This window comes from Micromesistius poutassou (assembly GCF_964030765.1).
Source record: "Micromesistius poutassou genome assembly, chromosome: 21".
Taxonomy (NCBI): Eukaryota; Metazoa; Chordata; class Actinopteri; order Gadiformes; family Gadidae; genus Micromesistius; species Micromesistius poutassou.
The window spans coordinates 10,516,979-10,538,656 of record NC_140291.1 but is presented as its reverse complement, the minus strand read 5'-3'; the positions used below and the strand labels follow the sequence as shown (position 1 = coordinate 10,538,656).

The window sequence follows — 21,678 nt, the reverse complement described above, 5'->3', positions numbered from 1 at the left end:
AGTTGCACAAATCTGAGGAAACTCCATCCATGTTACTCCATGTTACCATCATACACATTCTCGAGTTTCATTCACCCCATGATAGAAGACAAGTTGACTAAATACACCAGGAGCAGGCATGCTTTAAGGTCCTGCGCAGTGTTGTGTTAATGGCTGGCAACGGACTGAGAAACACGGTGCCCTTACCTTTGTTGATCATCCATCACTTGGAGAGGTAGTGCCCCTCTGGAGTATGTCTTCTGCTCTCCTCCCGTCCTCTTGCACCTCCTTTTGCTGCACATCCAACATTGTTGAAATGTTTGGAGCTTTTATGTAATTGCAGGTGAATAATTCCGCCAGGATGGGGTGTTCTGGATCTCAGTTTTCCCGGACAAAGCTGGATTTAGCCACAGTAGCATCGCGCCAGGAGGAGAAAGGTTGCGCAGCGGCATCATCGCGTAAAGCGCGCAGACTCGGACGTCCGTCGGGTTGTATTTAATTTGACACCGACAAAAATACGCATGGTCGGATGAAGAAAGAGCCAAGAAAACGTTACAACCGATAACCGAATGAGCAGTTGAAAATAGCAGCTGCAATATAACCTCATGGGAAATAAGTTCCCATTCTGGGGGCCACATGACCCGGCTCCTCCAATCCCGGAGCCCAGCGCGTCGTAAAGTTGCTTTGGCAAAGTTGTAAATTTTCATAAACGGCGCCCGTTTTGTGCTTTCAGACACTCTCTGTATAGAAAACAGCCCGGCTATAACCACCGCCACCTTTTGTTAGAAATAGGCATTGGTGGGAATATGAGAACTAAACTAGAAACCTATAGCAATGGACCCCGAGACGCATTACTGAAGGATATGAGACTCATATTCCTGTTGTAAAACATTAAGGCTGCTAAAGATATAGGGTTCTAAACACCTCATTATGGGGCCTGTGCAGGCTTTGTTGAGTCCTACGTCTCCCTTAAATACCGAGCGTTAGGTCCCCTTAACTGGAACATGAGCTTCATAGCTTTAATACGGCTTGCATGTGGCATGCATCTAGAACAACAACAACAACAACAACAACCACAAGGCAGACCTAGTAACTGCAATTGGACCATTCGTTACAAATACCACCAGGTATTTGTAACGAATTATCTATACGAGCCGATATCCAATGCATGTCAGATGCAGTTGTTGTTCAAGGCCTCATTTATTTAGTGGATTAGGGACGTCTTTAACATTGTTACACGAAACCAGTTCAGCCATTTAATGCACATGAAGTTGGCATTGATGGCTATGGATTTTAAATCCATATTTAAATGAGGACGGGGTAATTGGGCATTTAATTAAAGTATATTTTAACATGTTTAATATTAGGCTTATTATCATGGATGGAGACCCCTTTCAGACTCCACTCATTGCATTTCATTTAAACTGACTGGGATTTCCGACATTTATGGATGCACTTAAACCATAAATACCTCAGCTATATCACACCATCACCATAGTTTCGTTTTTCCACTGGTTCAGCCCACATTACAAACATGATGTTTAGTATCCTTAAAAGTTAGGGGTCGATTTTTATCGAAAATCACCAAAATAAAACAAAGGCCTAAATCTAAAAAAACAACGAAGTTGTATCAGGCCTACGGGTTACATCAACATGTTCGTGTGGCCCACATCATATAGGCTATACCGTGTTTGATGCTGTTTGATGCTATTATGGGACTATCTGATCCTGGTAGATGTTGCATTAATGTTTCATCGTCTTAAACTCACAGATCAGTTGTTTATTGCTTGGCAGTTATGTAATGTGTGCATTCAAGTGCGGTGCACTTTTTGATAAATAGCAATCAGAATTATTACTTTCTTGTGAAAATACACGACATGATATTAAATAGACCTACATAACTAATAAAAATTGCAATGTCTCTTTGGTTAGGGATAAGGCGAATGGTTTAATACGCCCGTTAGTAGAGGTATGGCCTAGGCCTAAATGTAAAATATTTTTCAATAGTGACACGGGAAAATAATAAGTTGACAGTTCGACAAAATAGGATGTTTTACGAATGTTTAATGAGGAAAATGAATTTATTACGACCAGTAGGTCTAAAACTTTCCAACTTGCCTATACACAGGGAACGGAGAGCAAAGTCAGGAAAATGTCTGGACTATTTAAACTGTTATGATGATGTTATTTTTGTGTGGCAGAATGTGAATAAAAATCATCAGTCAGTGTAAAGATAGTATAGTATCGATAGTAGCTTTAAATAATGATAGACATAATAATAAAGACAGAGACGCATTAAAAAAAAGTCGTTTACACACGAGTTTAGCTTCAGCAAAATACACAATGCAAAGACCCCTAAACGAAGATATAAAATCGGGATTTTATAAGCCATAAAATATAGGGTTTTTTTTGTTTTGTTTTTTTATAAATTGTACCTCAATGTTTAGTGTTCATCCAATTGGGACATCATCCATATCCAAGTTTGCTACAGCCCAAAAAGTTACTTGAATATATAATATGGTTTCTTCTTTCTCCAACAGTTTGAAATAGCAGCTCCCCCACCTGAAGGGCCCAGCACCCTACTAGATCCACTAACATAAGCAGGTCTGTGGGGTCAACGCACAAGAGGTTGCAGGAGATGGTCTACAGCAGGACATGGTCTGAGGTCACCCTGGTGGTACACCCTACCTGGAGCATTGAATTGGAAAACATCATGGAAGTCTTTGGGATGCAATGGTGTCTTCTATGTTAAAATTATGACAATTCTTGACGTAATACGATTTTAAGGGAACCAACTCAGCATTGTGTCAAAACACAACACATAAATAGATAAAACTCCAATCTGACACACACACACACACACACACACACACACACACACACACACACACACACACACACACACACACACACACACACACACACACACACACTGATATTCAAACTTTTTTAATTTATTAAAATAATACAGACCTTGTGGGTATGGCAAGTGTCCCACTCGGTTGTTTGGCCCTGAATGATGTTTTATAGCCTGCTGACTCCAAAGTATCTTTGTCATATTTAATTAATATGATTTAATCATGCAATAAAAAAAAGGCAATTAAAAGACACCACGAGGCAACTCTAATTACAAAACAGTCCCCCGGATGTTGAAATACACAGAACGTAGCCTGAAATATTGCTTAGAATGGCTTCCCACACATTGAAAGAAGCCTGACTAATTCCTGAAAATAATGTGATAACTTCAAGGTTTTGCTATCAGGAAGCAAAATAACTTTTCCACTTGGCGTAGTTGCAGCTAGAATATTGAAAATGTTGTACCCCCTTACATTGACTTGAACAAAACTTTTGGTGAAGCCGGTCGGTTCCATAACCTCGCCCTTCCACCTCAGCACAAGAACCTAACAGATAAATACACAAGGTGACAGAGAGCAAATCCTCTGTGGCCTATCTGCCTTATTGGTATGTATTATGCTGATGCTGTACAGAGGGGGTTGTCTGACTGACACACAGAGGAGGGGACTGATAGCTTCTGAGTCAGACCAGTGATGTCCTGTCTGCAGATAACATGTTAGGTATCACACTGAACTGAAAAAACGACAATGACCATGAGAACTTGTCTTTGGAATCGCCTTGAGAGCTTATAATTATAGCAAGAGTGGATGATAAACACATGATGAGAATTAATTTGTACTATTTATTGATTGCTTTGGTCTGTTTGTGTTGCACCGAGGACTCCATAACAATAACCAAGTATTTGGAATCACTTTCTTTTACATTCAAGAAATAGACTACCTACCACCCATGCATTTAGAAAAGTTTATCAGACAGAATTGAAAATTGAACACAACAATATAACATCGACCATGTTACAAGCCATGTATTTTATTTTTTACAATCTACACCACACAGGACCACTAGCTGCTGCACACACATGCACACACACACACACACACACACACACACACACACACACACACACACACACACACACACACACACACACACACACACACACACACATTGCTGAGTCTTACCTTTTTGTAATTGTCTCAGCCTACAGAGGCTGGGTGGCTGCACTGGGTGAAGACTCTCTCTTTATCTCCAGCTCTCACACACTCTCTCTCTTTCTCCAGCTCTCACACACCCTCTCTCTCACACAATCTCTCTCTCCATCACACACACTCTCTCTCCCTCTCTCTATTGATGGCAGAACAACGTCTCCCGTCAGTGTCTCACAAGGAAACATTCTGATATCTATGTTAGTACCACTCCACCTCCTATTCCTCCTCCTCCTCCTCCTCCTCCTCCCTTCCTCCCTTCCTCCCCACCTCAAGACATCAGCAACAGCTGCGTGATCCAGGTCGCAATGCAGAGCGAGGATTAGAGAGAGAGGGCGAGCCAAAGAGAAGGACATAACCCTATTACATTAAGTATTGCTTTTATATACAAAATATATATATATATTTATGTAGCATATCTATTTTACATATTTGTGTATTTTTTTCAATATTTTTTTCTGAATTGTAATGTATTTTAGCGTTATTTAGTTCAATTTTTGTATGTTAATTAGTTATTATATTAACTAATGGTAATTTTCCTTTTGTAAAAAACTATTGGTTATTTGAATAAAATATATATGTATAATTTGTGTACGGCTTCCAGTTCTTTTTGGAATATGTAATTTATTGTTTTGAAGTATTTTCTTGTGTGCACTAAGGCCTATCGCCAGAAAAATATATCATAATTCTAGGCTACTGAATTTCCAATAATGAACCATTGTTCCATCTTATATGGTTACCGAGTGATTATCCTATGTAACAGAACTCTAATGATCAATATGAAAACTATTTGGCATTCCTTGTTCTTTATGATTTCATTGTTAATTTAGTTTAAGGAACGTGCGGAACGTGCTTTTTTAAGCAATATATTAAATAATATATGATTTGATTGTATATTGACATAATCAATTCAAATGATATTCAAAATACGTTTATGTCCAAATGTAAAGGGACAATCTAACAACGGCAGCCTATGGCAGCGTTGGCCTTATTTTACATTCAACGTTCAAACATGAATGAATATATTTAGGTCAACAAATAGGACTAGGCCTATGTTTTTTAAGGGTGAAATAGCTATCTGATACGGAATATAGAAATCACGTGATAGCTCGACCTCTTAAATTGTTTCTCTTATGCGGAGTAGGCCTAATGTAGGAAATAAATTACCAGAATAATAGAGAGAGGTGACGAGGGTGAGGCCTACATTCTAGGGATTTAGAAAGTGTTTTTTTTGTTGTATTTTTGTCTTATCAATAAGATATAACACATAAAATCAATATTTACCTACTCTAATGCAAAGTGGATGTTTTCTTGAAGATGCATCAACGCTACGGTTTGCTTTCAATCCGAAAGGAAACCGGATCGTTAATGCATCTTTAAGGCCTCCATAAAACACCACAGTTTCCAGCAGGCAATTTACTCTTGGTAGGCCTACGTCTGGACAGTCCTCGGTGATTTCCACTTGTGTGTCCACTTTAAGACCATCAGCGCCCCCTACCGACCACTTCTGGGAAACATCATTTGTTAACCGTTAATCGACGTTGAAAAGTTCCTCATAGTCAAATCTCGGTAGGCTATGACAATTGGCTTGTTCTTTGTGATTTTAAGTAGCTTGTTTGATGTAATATGGAAACGATACCACAAAATAAGGCTCACTATTAAAATGACTTCACTTCGACTGAGAACATCGTTTTGTTTTATTAATCGAAAATATTTTTTTTCATGCCGCCCGTCGACCTAAACCAGCGTTTGTGTTGTCGGTGGAGGTTGGCCCGGCTCGGTGTCACGGTCTGGCGGACGGTCGGTTCTACGGTCAGCTGAACTACATTTCCCAGGGCAACCGTCGACCGAGGAACTATTGCGCAACACGAGAAAGTGTTGTTTATCTCCGTCACAGCAGTAGGCTCGGCCCGGGCGCCTGACACAAGCTGGACCACGGTATGTATCAACAGACACACTGGTAGGTTAAACATGTGTATGCGCTTCACACCTCGGGTTCAGCCTACTTGTATGTTTGCTGAGTGTATTTCGTAGTCTGTTGGGGATAAAAAAGAGATGATTCAGTAGCTTCGTCATCAAGTTCGGCTATCGCCCGAGTGGCTACTTTTTATGTGCGCAGTTCTCTCTACTACATGTATTTAGCAGACGTAACCGGAATAATTCAAATAATAATGAGAGCAATAATGATAAATAATCATTTGATAAATCGTTCCTTTAATGAGAACTTCGCTGAGCAGGCTAAGGTCTGTGCTACCCGTCCTTTGTTCGACGAAAGTGAAAGCAACTTTGTGGCAGTGAATTTCAAGACCGCTTTTAGTCCGTATGAACCATTAAGACATTGTGCCGAAATATATTTTATTTGATCCATCATGAGGTGGCCGTCTTCAATGGCAGTGGGCGGTGTCTTTATTGTGTGTGTGTGTGTGTGTGTGTGTGTGTGTGTGTGTGTGGAGATCTCCACCAAAGGTGCAACAATGGCATCGACGTTCTCCCAGGTTATTTTCAACAACATCCCCAAAACATACTATAGGTCGACCCAAGTCACCTGCCACTACACTCTGGCCGTGGGGTTTCTACCCACCACGAGGGACTGGGTAGGAATATACAAGGTGAGCAATGTACATAATGGCTTTGGACGGAGCCTTATTTCCCATGACGTCACATGCGTGTTTACCTAGCCTGCATTTGTTTTACACAGGTAGGATGGAGCACAACAAAAGATTATTTGAGCTTTGTTTGGGTGGATCCACCGGTTGATCTCGTTGAGCAGGAGCCAATGAGAAAACAGTCTCTGTTTTCTGGTGAGAGGCTTTTTTTGTGCTCACTTGTATTTGATATTTCGTTCAGCGTCGGCAGGGGCTTTGAGCTCACGGTTATTTCTTCTGTTAGAATACTACCTGCCCAAGGAAGAGTCCGAGTTCTACCAGTTCTGCTACATTGACAGCCTGGGCTACGTGAAAGGTGCCAGCACGCCGTTCAGCTTCCAGAACCCAGTAGAGAACATGGACTGCAGCATGGAGACTGACCTGATGGTGGTTACAACACAGGTATAAAGTACATGTTGGCGGACCGAAAATAGATTGGCAAGGAAATTGGAAATAAGACATAGCCTACAAGCTGTAAAGGTATTTGTATATCTATACACTGCTAAACGAACAACAATAAACTATAAATTAAAAAAATGTATGCATGCTGGATACATATATAACCAGATCAATTGTGCAAAACAAAAAGCAATGACTGTTAATAAAAAAAAAAAATCTTCATAGTTGTCTTACCTCCAAGTTAAACAAGGATGAGTGTTGACATAAAACGTCCCATTTGAACCCAGGATGATATCGATCGAAGCGAACGAGAGAAAGAGGAGTTGAGGCAGGCGCTGGAGCAGTTGAGAAGGGGAACCCGTGGCGTGCAGACCGCCCTGGAGGAGAGGCAGAGGGAGGTGGACTGCTTGAAGGTCTGCTTATTGGATCATTTCATTGTTTTTATCAAGAATTTAACTTTGAAGAAATATTTAACATTCTTTCCAAATTAGAATGGTTCTGTTAAATATAACGTAAAAACTCTTTCCTGTATTTGATGGTGGGTAAGTAGATAATAAATAGAATAAATAAATATAATATAAAATATAAATCAACTATGTCAAAAATGAAGAAATTGTGAAATATTTCAATAGTAGAAATGTAAATGAGAAATATGAATGCCAGTCTACAATGGTGTATAATATGGAAGCATATATTCTATACATTATGAATATTTTTTTCCAACAGGAGAATAACAAAGAGAGAGACCAGAAGGAATCTGAACTTGTGGAGGAACTGAACCTAGCCAGGATCTCTCTGAAAGAGAGGGAGAAAGAAGCAGAGCGACTCAGGGTAGGTTTCCCCAGCAATACGTTGAGAGAGACTGCATAGTGTTAATAAACATCTGCATGACAGAGGCTTAACTTAAATGTGTCTCTATTCAAAGGAGGAGATATCAATCCAAACCAAAAAGCACCTGGATCACAATCAGCACAACGTCACCGAGAAGCAGAAACCGGAGATAAATAAGCCAGAGATAAACACAGCCGTAAGTGGGATCTACTGTATTTGACAGATCATGTTAGACTCTTTTAGCCTGCCTAGGTTTAAGTGTTCTACCTCTTGTTTGCATCCCTTCCGTGTGTCTCCATGTGTCTCGTCATCACGTTTGGTCTGCAGTCTGAGGCTGAGCTCAGGGAGAAGTATGACCGGGCTGTGGTACAGATCCGTCAGCTAAAGGTGGAACTTGAGAAGCAGAGAGAACGTATCACCACGAGTGAAGAGATGGCAGAGTAAGTCATGACACATAACACGGACACCTAGAATACATGTGAAACATGATAAAACAAAAACACAATGTTGTGCATTCTTTTCACTTACTGATTGAGTAGGAGGGGTATTAATGCATATCTCTATGTGTGTATAGCCTGATAACTAAGGTCAAAGGAGAGGAAAAGGAGGAGTTGATCAGACTTAAAGATATGAACCAGCTCCTGGAGGTAATCTACTACTTTGCTATTCATATTAATGGATAATGACGATAAGTAAAGATGGCTTCGGCATGGAACTTAAAACCTACCTTGGAACCGAGCTGAGCTGCACTTGACTGATGTCAACAAGGAGCTAATGGAAGAAGGCAAAGTGCTCAGCTCTGTTTACTCTACACAATCTGCAGAGGAATGTGGCTCATACGTTGGCATGCGGTTAAACTACTTGCATTCAGAGTGGCCGGTTGTTGGTTGTATCAGCTTGTAGTGTTCAACATATCTCTATACGAATGGCCTGCTACCCCCTTTCCAGGTGGACCTAAAATGCAGTGAGAGGGAGAAAGAGAGGCTCTCTGCGGAGCTGAACCAGGTGAAGCTCCTCACCCATGACATGGAGAAGCTGAGGAGTGAGAACCAGGAGCTGCGTAAGAGCCTCTCCCAGCAGGAGGTTCGTCACAACCGCCCAGATCAGGATTACAAGGTCAGATCAATGAAGAAATGTCCACTCATCGCAATGTGATTTTTCCTTTTGTTGTATGACACATGCAGCATGGGGGAAGGTTAGTGCTTGGGTGTTTGACTCCAAATAGGTAAAGAAAGCTTTCTTCTAGGAGGATGACATGTATCTCGAAAAATAACTCGGAAGTCACTTTGGATGAAAGCATCTGCCAAAAATCTAAATGTGAAATCAATCAACAAAAAACATGTTCACTAACACTACTGAAATAGGTCCTCTTGTTGCATTGCATATTTTCCAGATTATCCAGCAACTCAATCATCTTTCTGTTCTGATACACCTTAGGCACAATGCAACACCATGATAGGCCAGATAGAAAACGCTTGGACCCAACTGGCCAATGAGAAGAAGGAGTGCAACGACAAGAGAAGGCTTGTGGAGGAGGCAGAGAGAGAGTTGCTGCATACGAAGGAGCAGTTGCATAACAAAGAGATGGAAAATGATCGGATCAAACAAAACAGCAACCAACTGAAGGTCCATATGCAACGTTTGTCCAGCTGTATCTCTGTGGTGCATAATCTGAGCTTGAAGTGGTTTCAGCTGCAAAGGACCCTGATTCTTTAGCAGCTCTCTTGTCTCATTTTTTTTTCCTCTTCCAGCTCCGCCTTGAAGAGTCTCAGGAGATCATCTCTGAAAAAGATGCAGAGATTGCAGAGATGAGTGGAATCATCGAGCTGCGAGAGAACCGGCTGAAGATCCACAACCAAGAGAGAGAACAGCTTGTTCAGGAACACCAGGTACAAAACCCAAATACAACAATTTTGTCTAGAAGTTCATAACACCACCAAGTGCCAGGACGCCCAAAATCTTGTTTTTTGTTTAAAACATCTTTGTCGTCTTTTCTGATCTTCAACACAGCACTGTTACTAAATATTAAAAGTGTAATTCTGAATAAGCTGGTGTAAAATGTTTTTGCCCGTTTCCTCCAACCGGTTTGTCAATGTTCCACAATGCTCCAAACTCAAGTCGCATTCTTTCTTGATGAGAATGCGATGTCCAGTGTATCTTGGACATCACGACTAAGGTGCACCGATGCCGAGGTGGTATGTTAAACGCCACGGTGTGTGTGGACCTGTAGAGCTTTTCCAGGGCAGAGGCTGATGTTGATGGCTATTTCCGAGAGAAGGGTTCAGCTTGTACTCATTCACATATATCCTGGATCATAACTGGGACCCTGATTCGTTAGTGTGGTGACTCTCTTGTCTCTTATTTTTTTCCGTTCAGTCCAGTCTGGCAGAGTCACTTCAGATCATAGCCGACAAAGAGGCATTGATTGCAGAGATCCACGGAACCATCGAGCTGCGAGAGAACCGCCTGAAAATCCAGAACCAAGAGAAGGAACAGCTTGCTAGAGACAACCAGGTATAACATACGAGTGCTTACACAAGGACGGTTCTTGCTAGACAAAGTTTGTTTAAGAATAATGTATGATATTCAATAAAGAAGCAGTATGCAAGATTTAGGGGAAATACCACTAACCGTCCCCCTGTCCTATGCCCCTCCCGCCAAACAAGGTGTTTTTTTGGCCGGCGGGTTGTCTCTCTTTTACTGCATACTAGGCAGTCATGCGTTACTGTCAAATATTTTTTGCAGAATATTGCATTTAAAGATAGCTGTAATTTGATTATTTTGACTGAATATTTTATACAATATTCCCTACCGCTCCTTTAAATTGCTATGGATTCAAGGGTATTCTAAAGTACCTAATAGTGACTAATTAAAAGTATAATGTACAAGGTAATGCTTCAGCCATCATGATCATAACTTGATCCTTCTTTGTTCTCAGCGTCTGAGGAAAATCATTGAAGACCTCCGCAGGGAACAGGCTGCGGTGAGTTCAGGCTCCTCTCGGCCCGAGAGGCCGGCCCACAGCCCGCCGCCCCGGGGCACGGTGAGCCCTGCTCATGGGCTACAGCAGAACGAACTGGGCTTTCAGTTTGAGGAGCCACACACCATGACTGGTAGGCACTGCTGGGCTGACCAGCATTACTTTAATGTTCATTTGTTAACTGACCGAACACAACATTGCACTTCACATGTGAAATAAGATGCAAGGCGAGTGGGTAACCAAGTCATATTGTTTGTTTTTTTTCCACAGGAAGGGGCCCGAACACACAAGAAAGGGTATGTAAATGATGCACTTGCTGACGTAATGGCTCTGTTAACTTTGACTAAAAGGCATTTGAGACAGCTCAAATGTTAAAAGATAACATTCAGGTAATTCATGTATTTGTTTGTTTATGGCAGTAAAATATTTGCTAAAATATTCGTAAGCAAATTCAAACAGAAGTAACAGTACGTTTACATGCACAGCTTAATCAGATTAAAGCAATAGTTTGACTATGCTCCGCAATTGGACAACTGCAATTGTCCGGTTATACACGGCGGTGAGTAAATCGATTCATTGGCCGAAGCATGTCATGCCTCGATAGGTGTGATAGGTGGCGCTGTACCCATTTCAACTAGTGGTAATAGAGCCACCGGCTGACCTCTTTACGTCACCAGCAACAACAAACTCAGGTGGCATTCGAGAAAGATGTTTTCAGTAGACAGCTGTCACTTCACTTCGGGTCCATGTCACCTCAAAATAAAAGTTTTTTTCTTCAAACGGGTTTACGATCTTTATTCATTCATTGCGCTGCGGCCGAACAGACGGGGTGTGAAAGGCGGCCTGTGAGCGGCTGGATGATGGTTGAAAGTTGACAACGACAGCCAGGTTTGGGATTGTGGACCAAAAAGGTGAAGTTTTATTTCCTCCAAAACCAAGGTCCCAAAAATAACTAAACAAAAATAAGTCCATTAATTACAAAAATAAAGAAATGTTCCAAAACAAGAAAACGACTGTAGCATTCAATCAGCCTAGCAATCGTCTAACAAAACTACCGTGTGCTCTCGTACCTTTACCCCCAGCCACAAACTGCGACTCCCCTTAAATAAGCCCACTAATTGGTTGCAGGTGGACCAATCAAGGCCAGTTAGGCCATACCATTTACCAAAGGGGGAGATTTCCCTGGCCAGTGCTCCGGAAGTCCAAATATCACGTTAAAATATGATGTGAGGGGAGAGACAGGGAGAAGGGATGTTCCCCTTCTCACACGGGGATATAGTGATATTATGATATTATGAATCTTAAAGACTGTGTCGGCTCTCCCACTCTCTGGTACTTCCACAACAAGTAAAGACGCCTGGGCACGTGTTATCTTGCCCATGGGGAGAAGGAATTGGGGGGAAAGGAACATTGTCTTTGACTCTCTGAAGTCCAAATTGAACCGAACATGGAGGAGAAAGGGATTGTTGTCGTATGCGGGCTCCGCCGCATAGGTGATCCAAAAGCCGGTCGGAACAATGGGCTATCAGAGCGGAGGATTTATTTTTTTTTCGAAATAAAGGGAAATTTGATTAAATTTGAAATTTGACGTCGGACTAGTGGGCTGTAGGACCAATGGGAATTTTTTGGGTTATTGAGAGGTCGGAACAATGGAGTGTCAGAGAAATGACATGGACCCGAAGTGAATTGACAGCTGTCTACTGAAAACATCTTTCTCCCGCCGGAGCAGCCCCTCCACCGCCCGTCCGTATGGCATTCCCCCAATTCCTTCTCCCCCATGGGCAAGATAACCCCCACTATAAGTCTTTACTTGTTGTGGAAGTAGCAGAGTCTGAGAACCCAACGCAGTCTTTAAGATTCATAATATCAGAGAATATCCCCGTCAATTCGGCCGCGGTGCAATGAATGAATATAGATCGTAAACACGTCTGGAGAAAAAAACATTTATGTGACAGATGTGCCCGAAGTTACTACTTTACAACCTCGTTGATGACCCACATTTAGAAAAACATGTAGGCATACTTTTAATTCATCCTTGGGTGAAATCGAAACGTAGTGTCTGTGTGCTTCCACCTTTACTGAATGCATGCCATGCGTGCTCCCGTGGCCGGGGATACAATTATTATAGGGGGTAACTACATTCACCGGCTTCCTCCATTTTCTGCGCCACCATTTTAAATAAATCGATGTTTTCCGACGGCGACAACAACACGACTATCGTCTCCTTCTATTTCCGGCCCCCGGAAAAGATCTCGAGCATGATGCAGAACGCATAATCCAATCCCAATCCGTACATGCACGCTTAATGCGACCAACAGTCGAATAATCTAGGTCTTAATTCGACTATGAGAAATCCAATTCGATTCGAGTTTAGCTTGACTAAGGTAATAATAATCGTAGTTGGACTAACCCAATAATTTGACTTTCTTGAGTGTCATGTAAACGCACTGAGTGACACTCACATCACGTGACAACCCTGTGTAACATGGTGTAAGGGTAAGGTAAGGTAACTGGCTCAACAATACACACCGGGAAGCATTCACTGGGGAACACTCCCTTTACTCTCCTTCTCTCACTGTTGACACCATGGAGCATGATATCCCTTACTTTACTTTAATGATGAAGGAACAGGGTGGGGTAAGATAACTCGCTCAACGATACATACCGGTAGGCATGGGTAACACCCTGAACTCTCCTGTTCACACTCTAGACACCACGAAGCAAAGGAGTCATAGAGGCTCTTTGCTGTTGACATCTTTTGAGGCTTTCTTAATCCTGCACCCTTATTTAGTTACATGTCATTAACCCTAGTGTCTTCTGCTTCTCTATTTCCCTATGCGTAGCGCATGGTGTGTCGTAGCTGCCACATGAGCTTCCCTGGCATCACACTGGAGGAGCTGGAGCAGCATGAGCAGAGCCACAGGGTGTGTCCCTTCTGCACGCTCATCTGCGATGAAATGGCACAGGCCGAGTTCGAAGATCACGTCTACAGCCACGAGTTATAATCCAAATAGAATCCACCAAAATGTGTCTTATCTGCCTTACTTTGCACAGGAGCAGGTCAATTGCATTTCGATTAGGAAATGGCTTTATTTTTCTTGTTAAGATGGAATTTAGAGGAAGTAAACTGTAAAACCTTATGCACTTAATAACCAAACTATACTGTTGCTTAAGAGACAAATTAAACAATGTGTGTGATTGCCCAATCATGATATATTGTAACATTAGTTCAGAAGAATAAACTAAACAAAACTAAAAAAATCTTGCGTGCGGGATCCACAGGATTACTTTTACATGTTGCCTTGTATGTTTCAGTTATGTTGCAGTTCAGCAAGTATGACCATGGGTGATAATGTTGAATGAACACCATACACTTAAAATAAACCCATTCCTCTTTAATAGTGACCAGCAAGAGATATTCTCAGGTTATACAATTAGGAAATAAGGGCACCAAATGCAGTATGCCCAGAGAAAGGCTCCCCTCTATTGACTTGAACAACAATTGAAGCCCCAGCAAACAATGGCTAGTCCGTCAAATTCCGGGCAAGTCTCCCCTCGTTTAACCAATACCAATGGTCAATATATAAAATAATATTTTAAAAAGTTTTTCCTCAAGGTGTCATTTGATTGGCTTCTTCGGGGGTGACATCCCGAGAGCTCATCTCAGAGAACAGGGCTGGTAGCCAGTACTGGGGTTCCCCAGCGGCCTGTGCGTCAAGCCAAGCGAGTCCCTCCTTCAGCAGGTGGTCCTGAGAACGAGAGGGAGAGATTTAATTTCCTAGAGTGAAACCTGGTAACGATCGCCCGCAGTGAACTTCCCCTCGCACTGAGACACTTACCAGGACGTGGCAAGAGCGCTCCCTCTCCCATTTCAGATGCTCCTTGATCTCACTCACTGTCACGTAGCCTTTCTTCTGCAGGTGAGGGAAGCAAGCAAAGCCAGTATGCAAGTTAACACCATAGCGCACCTACAGGTTTTTCAACATGATATATCCGAGTTTCATAGCCTACTTATAGTAGAAGCAAGTTTTATAACTAATGCTACTAGAGTATTTAAAAAAACCTCTTAAAACATCTTGAAAAACTCAAGATTGGACCATAGGTAAATAATGAGATAAAATACATTTAGGTGGAACAATAACTTTCGCTGAGTATTGATTATCCAATGCGCTCGGTTGCCACATATACACAAGACCCTACGGCACCAATGAGAGGTGTCAACGACGAATACCACGCATCACCCGGTCCATACCTCGGCCAGCTGCAGAACCACCGTGTGATCCATGTTGAGCTCCGCAGGAACCGACTGCACCAGGTACGATCCTCCCACCGGGATCATGCCGAAACCGTTGCCCATGGCTTTCAGCTTCTTTATGGCCCGCACCAGATCATCTCTGGAAATCACATTTTCACTGGGTTTAATATCCAGGTCACATAAAGAGGATTGATGAGTCATGAGGGAGGGAGGGGATGGACCATTAGACACCGATAAGATAGACAAGACAAAATAAGACTTACTGGCTCACATCCTGGGCGTATTTACCTCGTCCTTTCAAAACTCTCTGGTGGAGCTCATCCAACGTAATGAGCCCTAAAAAGATATTACACAGTAAGTTCTCAAATTATATTCTCCTTTCAGATGTACCACTGAAATAAAGCAGCGGCTGAGCCACCCTTACCTCCGTTTCTGTGCTTTAGAGCAAGACACACTTCAATAATCTGTACCCCAAGCTCATAATAGAAGTCCCCCACACCAAGCATCTCTGACCAGAACCCCTTTCCAGCTGTGAAAATAGGAAAATAAAGTAATACTAAAGAAAGAACCCTATTGACAGAACCTCTTGTATAATACATGTATCTAGTATTAGAAAGTCTACATTGTGTATAAGCTATGAGATGATCTTACAGGCAAGTGGGTCAACACCAATGGTGGCACACATTTCCTGAAATTGGACTCTGAATTGGGAATTCTTTCGTATTTCTTGTTTATGTTTGCTGGCAAACTCCTCCAAGTGAGACTTGAAGGTCTCTATCTGTTTGGACATCTGAAAAGATGAAATAATGTAATTAATTATAGGTTTGGAGATATATATATATATATATATATATATATATATATATATATATATATATATATATATATATATATATATTTGGTAGTTCCTAAACACAAAGATGCTCCTACCTGAACTATTTGATCTTCAGCAAGAACGTTCCCCCTTTCCTTGTACCTTGCCTACATTCAAATAAAAAATATCAATGTGCATCTCAAACTTGTGACCAAAACATTGTAGAGACATGCATACAATATAACCTACCTCTGCGAGCTTCTTTTTGGCAATAGCCCCAGCGCCAACCCCCCTTCTATGCATCTTGCTTTCTTGTCACACGTTCAGATGAATGACGATTTGAGATTGGTAGCGTACAACCAGATTAATTTGGTTAGTGGTGTCTAACTGGACAATGTTCCTGTTCCAGCTCTTCAAATCTTACAATTAGTATGTGAAAATGTCCTTACATTACCAGACATAGCATGCGAGATTACTGTTAACTATTTAGGCATGTTGCCCCAATTCAGAAATATGGCACACCAAAACAGACGAGTGGCATTTTTTGTTTTGTTTTATGTCCAAGAACCAGGAAGCAAACTACTTCTTCGATGGTATTAGGAAATAATATCTGCTAACACTGGCTCCTTCTGCCGGGGCGAACAGGCAGGGCAGAATCTTCTTCTGGAACTGCATGCAGTTTTATCAAGTCATTCGTATTCAATTAAATTAGTAATAACCCGTTGATAAAAGCAAAGTATGTAAGTGTTTTTTTTTATACATATCAACGCAGTGGTTTTCTCTCTAATAAACCATACAGTGTATGATCATATGATTCGATATGATTCCGATTCCGCACCCCAGTGCCACAACTCACTTAACATTTATAATTTACTTAACATTATTAAATATTTAATGCTTTTGAATTTACTTGTATGAATGGATACAATACAATTATGCAGGACATTTCTGTAGCATTGACACAGAGCCGCAGATATCAACGCCCAGGCGTTTCTCGCTCTGGCTCCCTCTACCTTCCGCCTCGCGACAAGTCCAGCCACCGAATTACGCATGCGCTGTCGTCGGCGCTTTAAATAAGTCTTGAGGAGGGAACAAGAAGGCACTTGCAGGTATGGTTATACAATTCTAACGTTATATTGACGCCTTTCCAATTCACCATTATTATTCAACCTAAACTACTATCAACGTTTATGTTTTAAATGTCTAGCAACGACGCCGCGTTTAGCCCGTAAGACAGTTAGCTAATATTAGCATGCTAGCTGGCTGTTATTGTTTTTCATCATTTGGCGAGAAGCAAAATGGAGGAGATGGCTGCCGCCAGTGTCCTGCGTAGCCACTCCCGAGCCCCTGTTTATGGCTCTTTTCCTGAAAAATCTATTTAGGCGAAGTTGGGAGGTGCATGCCACCCACCTATCTGGCCAGCTACGTAGTTAGCATGTCTGTGTTGTTGACTCTGTGCAGCGCACCTCACACTTTAAATTCGTCAAGCAATTTTGAAATGGATGGGGATTAGAGACTGTTATCGTAACATTCGTGGTATCCTCATGTGGTGTCTGCAGCCAGGAAGACGACGTGTTTTCCACTGAACGCAACACCTTTTCTTTCGTCTTTTGCAGGGCCAGAAGCATTGTTACCGCAGGACACCGCTGTTAATACATGCAGAATGAAAACCCATTGTGTTCGCCATGACTTTGAGATCGACGCTGTATCCTAACACGGGATTCAAGCTGAACGCTGACACGATCGACTTTGAGAAAAAGATTGGTGTCGCTACCGCGAGTCCCGTTAGCCTAAAGAGAGAGACCTGTGACGTGGTACTCAATGTTCAAAACGTTCAGGGGGTTGACATCCCCACCAAGTCCACGGGCTTAGACCAGAATTACCCAACGAGCGAAGTTACTCGTGCTGCCACAGTCGCAGAAGTACTTCAAGAGGACAATACAACCGCGGGGATACTGTCCCCAGTCAGACAAATGGGGGGTGAGGGAACCCCAGTGAAAAGCAAACCTCTCCCCATTGACAATATGGATAACCCGCAGATGGCAATAAACAATAACCCCAAGGAAGCGGGTGGTGATGAGAGCGCAAAGGGGGTTGGTCCTGGGGTCCTGGGCACCGCGTCCATCGAGCTCAGTACGGAGGGCAAGTGGCGGAACATCCGGAAGTCCCCGGCCAATCCCCACTCTCAAGCCAACTGCTTACGGCAGATTCTCCTCCTCCAACTGGACCTCATCGAGCAACAGCAGCAACAGCTTCAATCGAAAGACAAGGAGATTGATGAGCTCAAGGCCGAAAAGGAGACGGTATGTAGTGTCCGTAAAAAGTTTATTGACTTTATCAGTGATACTGTTTATATGCATGGGTCTTTGTAATCCGTTGTGAAGTGACGGTTTGCCAACGCTCCCCTGTTGGTTCCAGCTGCTGGCGCGGATCGAGCGCATGGAGCGCCGCCTGCAGCTCACCAAGAAGGACCCCCGCGACAAGCGTCTGTTCCAGCCGCTGGAGCCCTGGACCCCCGATAAGGACGACATGTGGGACCTGGATGTGGAGGAGAGCCCGCATTCGGAGCAGGCCACGCCTCTCGCCTTCAGCCGGGGCGGCAAGGGCCAGAAGAGGTAACATGGCCTGTGATCATGAGATGCATGGACTTCATTTAACTGGCTTTTGTTAAGAGTGTTAAGAGTTGTCCAACCACACATTTTCAAAGCAATGTTAAATCAAAACAAAACTCATGCAGCCATTTTTTTAATACTTGCTTTTATTCCCCACAGGAAAATCTGCTTCGGGGACCCAAAGCTCCAGAAGCAGCGGGGCAAGTGCCCCAAGTCCAGCCCCCAGAAGCTGGAGATGCGGCCCGGCTCCCCCTACCACCGCGAGCTGCGCAGCAAGGAGACCCCCGAGAAGGCGGGGTCCATGAGGCTAGGCCAGGAGAGGGACTCACTGCTTCCCTGCAAAGAGGAACCTGAGTTCTGCTCGCTGATGGAGGAGCTGCCCTTCATGTGCACCACGGAGATGTACCTGTGTTGCTGGCACCAGCCGCCCCTGTCCCCGCTGAGAGAGACGTCCCCGAAGAAGGAGGAAGAAGTAGCCAGTGAGTGGACCCATTGCATGCGACCATCCCTTTCATATGAATATCGCTATTTATCCTATTGAAGAAAATGTAAAGTTTTTTCCGAATTCATAATGTAAGCAATGTTTTTGTCTTCCTTCATTCTTTCTCAGTTCCTTCCTGGAGGGAGAACTGCATGGAGCCCCTGGACTCGGACGATCCTAATAGTATCCCAGAGGTGAGCCGTCACTGGGCCTCCACACTCGCCACAATATCCCATCAATTAATCGTTGTACCCCATTCATGAATAACATGTCATTTTCTCCAGGCGCTGGATGACAACGTATACCTGAAGCGCCACCTGAAGCTAGAGTTGGACGAGAAGAGGAGGAAACGGTGTGTACACAAAACACAATTTCTTCCATGTGCGACTACAACATGCATCATCAATGTTCTCTCCTGGCTCCATAGACTGAGATAGTGAATTGTTCCTTTGTTTTTCTTTGCATGCAGATGGGACATACAGCGGATTCGGGAGCAGCGCATGTTTCAGCGTTTGCAGCAGCGCATGAACAAGAAGAAGGTCAGAGAACCGGAGGGGGAACCAGAGCTATCCTCCTTCTACCCTGACTCTGAGGACGGTACGTCGGAGAACCGTAGCATGCCATCCACTCGGGAAGAATGTGGCATCAGTGAATCTGTTTTGTTTTGTTGTGATTCGTGACACAGACTTGATGTTTCTCATTTTCTCTTTCCTACCAGTTGAATCAATAGTCATCACCCCCTTCCTCCCGGTGGTTGCGTTTGGACGACCACTACCAAAACTCACACAACAGTAAGTTCAAATTGTTTCCGTGGGACTGCAAAAAGTTTTTCAAATGATAACTCAACTGAAATGTAATGAACCATAGGTCGTGCATAATTACACTGTGAATTGGTTTGCCTTCAAATGGTCAATTCTGTTTCCCCATGGCAGGATCTTTGAGTTGCCGTGGCTCGACGACCGAAGCCGCTGCCGCATCGAAGTTCCAAAAAAACACACCCCCCATCGGACCTGTCGGAAGTGATGCCGCAGCCACAAAGGAACAATGTTACTCCATTCCCAGCTCTTACTTGTTCTCCTCTGGGCAGAACAGGCCTGTTTCAGTATATGGCTATTACAACAATTCTCACTCTGTGAAAGAGGATCTTACTTATCTGAACATCAGAGACCAGCTGATCTCCAGCCAAATGCTGGAACGCAGTGCAGATCTGGAAGTGGCTGCACCACTTATTAACCATGCTCAATTCTGTCCTAACTTATGCGTCTGAAAAGGAGACTAAATAGATGTTGTCCCACTATATTTCTCTTTGTTTACGGTAAAGTCAAAGCATCCTTCAGCTGCGGTTTATTTCTACAAATGGAAAAACAAAAGCATATGCACGTCTTGTGAGACATTTGAAATACATTTTGTGAAATCTGAGCCATCCTTAATTGATTTGTATGACATGAATGTGTAAATTGTATTGCTTGAAAAAATAATTATATCCTAGTCAAGTAGGCAAAAACGAAAGAATTTAGAGACAAATCCTGGCGGCCTTCAGAGGTTATTTTACATTTCGGTTTTGGCAACATTGCCGCAGCCAGCGCTTGCTCCTGGATACCACACTTTCCAACTTTATTGATTGCCTCAACAACTAAATTGGACTGTAATTTTCTGTATGTACAGTGAGGATAGTATTTGTGCTTGCACAACAAGAAACACAAGGTTGTTAATGAGCATATACTGTAATGTGGATGGAATTGTGGTCCGCGCTTTGCATGTCCAGAAATTAAAATAAATTATATTACAAGATTAAGACATGCAATATAACAAACAAAGCATGAACAATGCTGTGGACACTTAACTTGCTGAAAACAAAGGCTGGTCCAACCTCACCATACGAGACAGGTGGGAAATTTGACCCATCCCTATGGGTCTCTGGTTCTTATTTTATGTAATTTGCTTGGTTTCCTGTGAAATTGCATGGGCTCCTTTAGAGCTGACCAGTTCCTGGTTGATAACATGACATATCTTTGAATGGAGTGTAAACTCTGTTCATTAGAAGAAAATAAAACGTGTTTTTAGGTTTTGAGCGCATGAGTTCTGGACGCTGGAAGTTTTGTTCCTGATATTTTTGTTTAAGCCAATGCTTTTGTGGAGTAATTATGCTACATATGTATGCATTGGTCTCTGAAGTATGCAATTATCCAAAATTCAAATGTACCCGTTTAGAAAAAAAGTTAGTCATTCTGTAGCTGTAGATGTTGGCTTTGTCCCCAGTGTGCTCAAAGAGGCTGCCAGTACAATCACCCAGATACTTCTCTGGCTGTTTTGCCTTTTTACTGCTCAACTAATAAGAATAGCGGTGTTTTGCCTCTAACATAACCGATTAACATGTTTAGGATCATTTTGGAACAATATAATGGTCTGTACATAGGTTCAAGGAAGAACTGTACATAGAACATGGCTGTTATTTTTTTATTATTTAATGTAAGTTTCGAGTTCTTTAAATATTGTTCTGTTATGATTGTATGTTGGAAAAATAAGTGAGTTTTGAAAGTTCTGAATGTTTTGGAATAAAACAAATGTTATGTCTACGATTTTAGGTTTACAGGATTCTTCAACTACTGCTGGATTGTATA

General features: G+C 42.5%; 3 protein-coding genes across 5 annotated transcripts; 2 read left to right on the top strand and 1 right to left on the bottom strand.

Moving 5' to 3' along the window:
- The first annotated feature begins 5,885 nt into the window (after nucleotides 1-5,885).
- Nucleotides 5,886-14,156, top strand: calcoco2 (calcium binding and coiled-coil domain 2). Of its 3 annotated transcripts, none has more exons than XM_084485947.1 (16): nucleotides 5,886-5,978; nucleotides 6,494-6,649; nucleotides 6,739-6,841; nucleotides 6,930-7,087; nucleotides 7,372-7,497; nucleotides 7,811-7,915; nucleotides 8,010-8,111; nucleotides 8,243-8,355; nucleotides 8,490-8,562; nucleotides 8,864-8,998; nucleotides 9,353-9,541; nucleotides 9,667-9,804; nucleotides 10,292-10,429; nucleotides 10,854-11,028; nucleotides 11,166-11,191; nucleotides 13,739-14,156. In XM_084485947.1, exons 2-16 carry the CDS (start codon nucleotides 6,515-6,517, stop codon nucleotides 13,898-13,900), a joined length of 1,878 nt encoding a protein of 625 aa, XP_084342073.1. In that variant the 5' UTR covers nucleotides 5,886-5,978; nucleotides 6,494-6,514; the 3' UTR covers nucleotides 13,901-14,156. The 3 variants fall into 3 exon arrangements, with proteins under 3 accessions (XP_084342073.1, XP_084342071.1, XP_084342072.1); XM_084485945.1 differs by having other exon boundaries at nucleotides 8,864-9,031; XM_084485946.1 differs by having other exon boundaries at nucleotides 5,913-6,000; nucleotides 8,864-9,031.
- Nucleotides 14,157-14,237: 81 nt separating this feature from the next.
- snf8 (SNF8 subunit of ESCRT-II) lies at nucleotides 14,238-16,521 on the bottom strand. The gene is made up of 8 exons (XM_084485948.1): nucleotides 16,214-16,521; nucleotides 16,081-16,131; nucleotides 15,802-15,940; nucleotides 15,575-15,679; nucleotides 15,414-15,486; nucleotides 15,148-15,289; nucleotides 14,735-14,809; nucleotides 14,238-14,644 (listed from the first exon to the last, which is right to left on the bottom strand). Exons 1-8 carry the CDS (start codon nucleotides 16,265-16,267, stop codon nucleotides 14,507-14,509), a joined length of 777 nt encoding a protein of 258 aa, XP_084342074.1. The 5' UTR covers nucleotides 16,268-16,521; the 3' UTR covers nucleotides 14,238-14,506.
- Nucleotides 16,522-17,003: 482 nt separating this feature from the next.
- On the top strand, nucleotides 17,004-21,636 carry msl1b (MSL complex subunit 1b). The gene is made up of 9 exons (XM_084485743.1): nucleotides 17,004-17,073; nucleotides 17,581-18,267; nucleotides 18,383-18,579; nucleotides 18,736-19,055; nucleotides 19,187-19,251; nucleotides 19,342-19,409; nucleotides 19,527-19,654; nucleotides 19,776-19,848; nucleotides 19,990-21,636. The coding sequence occupies exons 2-9, from the start codon at nucleotides 17,650-17,652 to the stop codon at nucleotides 20,078-20,080; spliced, it is 1,560 nt and encodes a 519-aa protein (XP_084341869.1). The 5' UTR covers nucleotides 17,004-17,073; nucleotides 17,581-17,649; the 3' UTR covers nucleotides 20,081-21,636.
- Nucleotides 21,637-21,678: the final 42 nt, after the last annotated feature.

Coding starts and splice junctions, on each gene's coding strand:
- snf8 (XM_084485948.1), bottom strand. CDS start 16,267: ATGCATAGAAGGGGGGTTGGCGCTGGGGCTATTGCCAAAAAGAAGCTC. Junction 16,132..16,213: donor CCAAAAAGAAGCTCGCAGAG/GTAGGTTATATT, acceptor ATTTGAATGTAG/GCAAGGTACAAGGAAAGGGG. Junction 14,810..15,147: donor TGGTTCTGCAGCTGGCCGAG/GTATGGACCGGG, acceptor CCTCACCTGCAG/AAGAAAGGCTACGTGACAGT.
- calcoco2 (XM_084485945.1), top strand. CDS start 6,515: ATGGCATCGACGTTCTCCCAGGTTATTTTCAACAACATCCCCAAAACA. Junction 8,563..8,863: donor ATATGAACCAGCTCCTGGAG/GTAATCTACTAC, acceptor CCCCCTTTCCAG/GTGGACCTAAAATGCAGTGA. Junction 9,542..9,666: donor AAAACAGCAACCAACTGAAG/GTCCATATGCAA, acceptor TTCCTCTTCCAG/CTCCGCCTTGAAGAGTCTCA.
- msl1b (XM_084485743.1), top strand. CDS start 17,650: ATGACTTTGAGATCGACGCTGTATCCTAACACGGGATTCAAGCTGAAC. Junction 18,580..18,735: donor GGCGGCAAGGGCCAGAAGAG/GTAACATGGCCT, acceptor TATTCCCCACAG/GAAAATCTGCTTCGGGGACC. Junction 19,056..19,186: donor GAAGGAGGAAGAAGTAGCCA/GTGAGTGGACCC, acceptor ATTCTTTCTCAG/TTCCTTCCTGGAGGGAGAAC.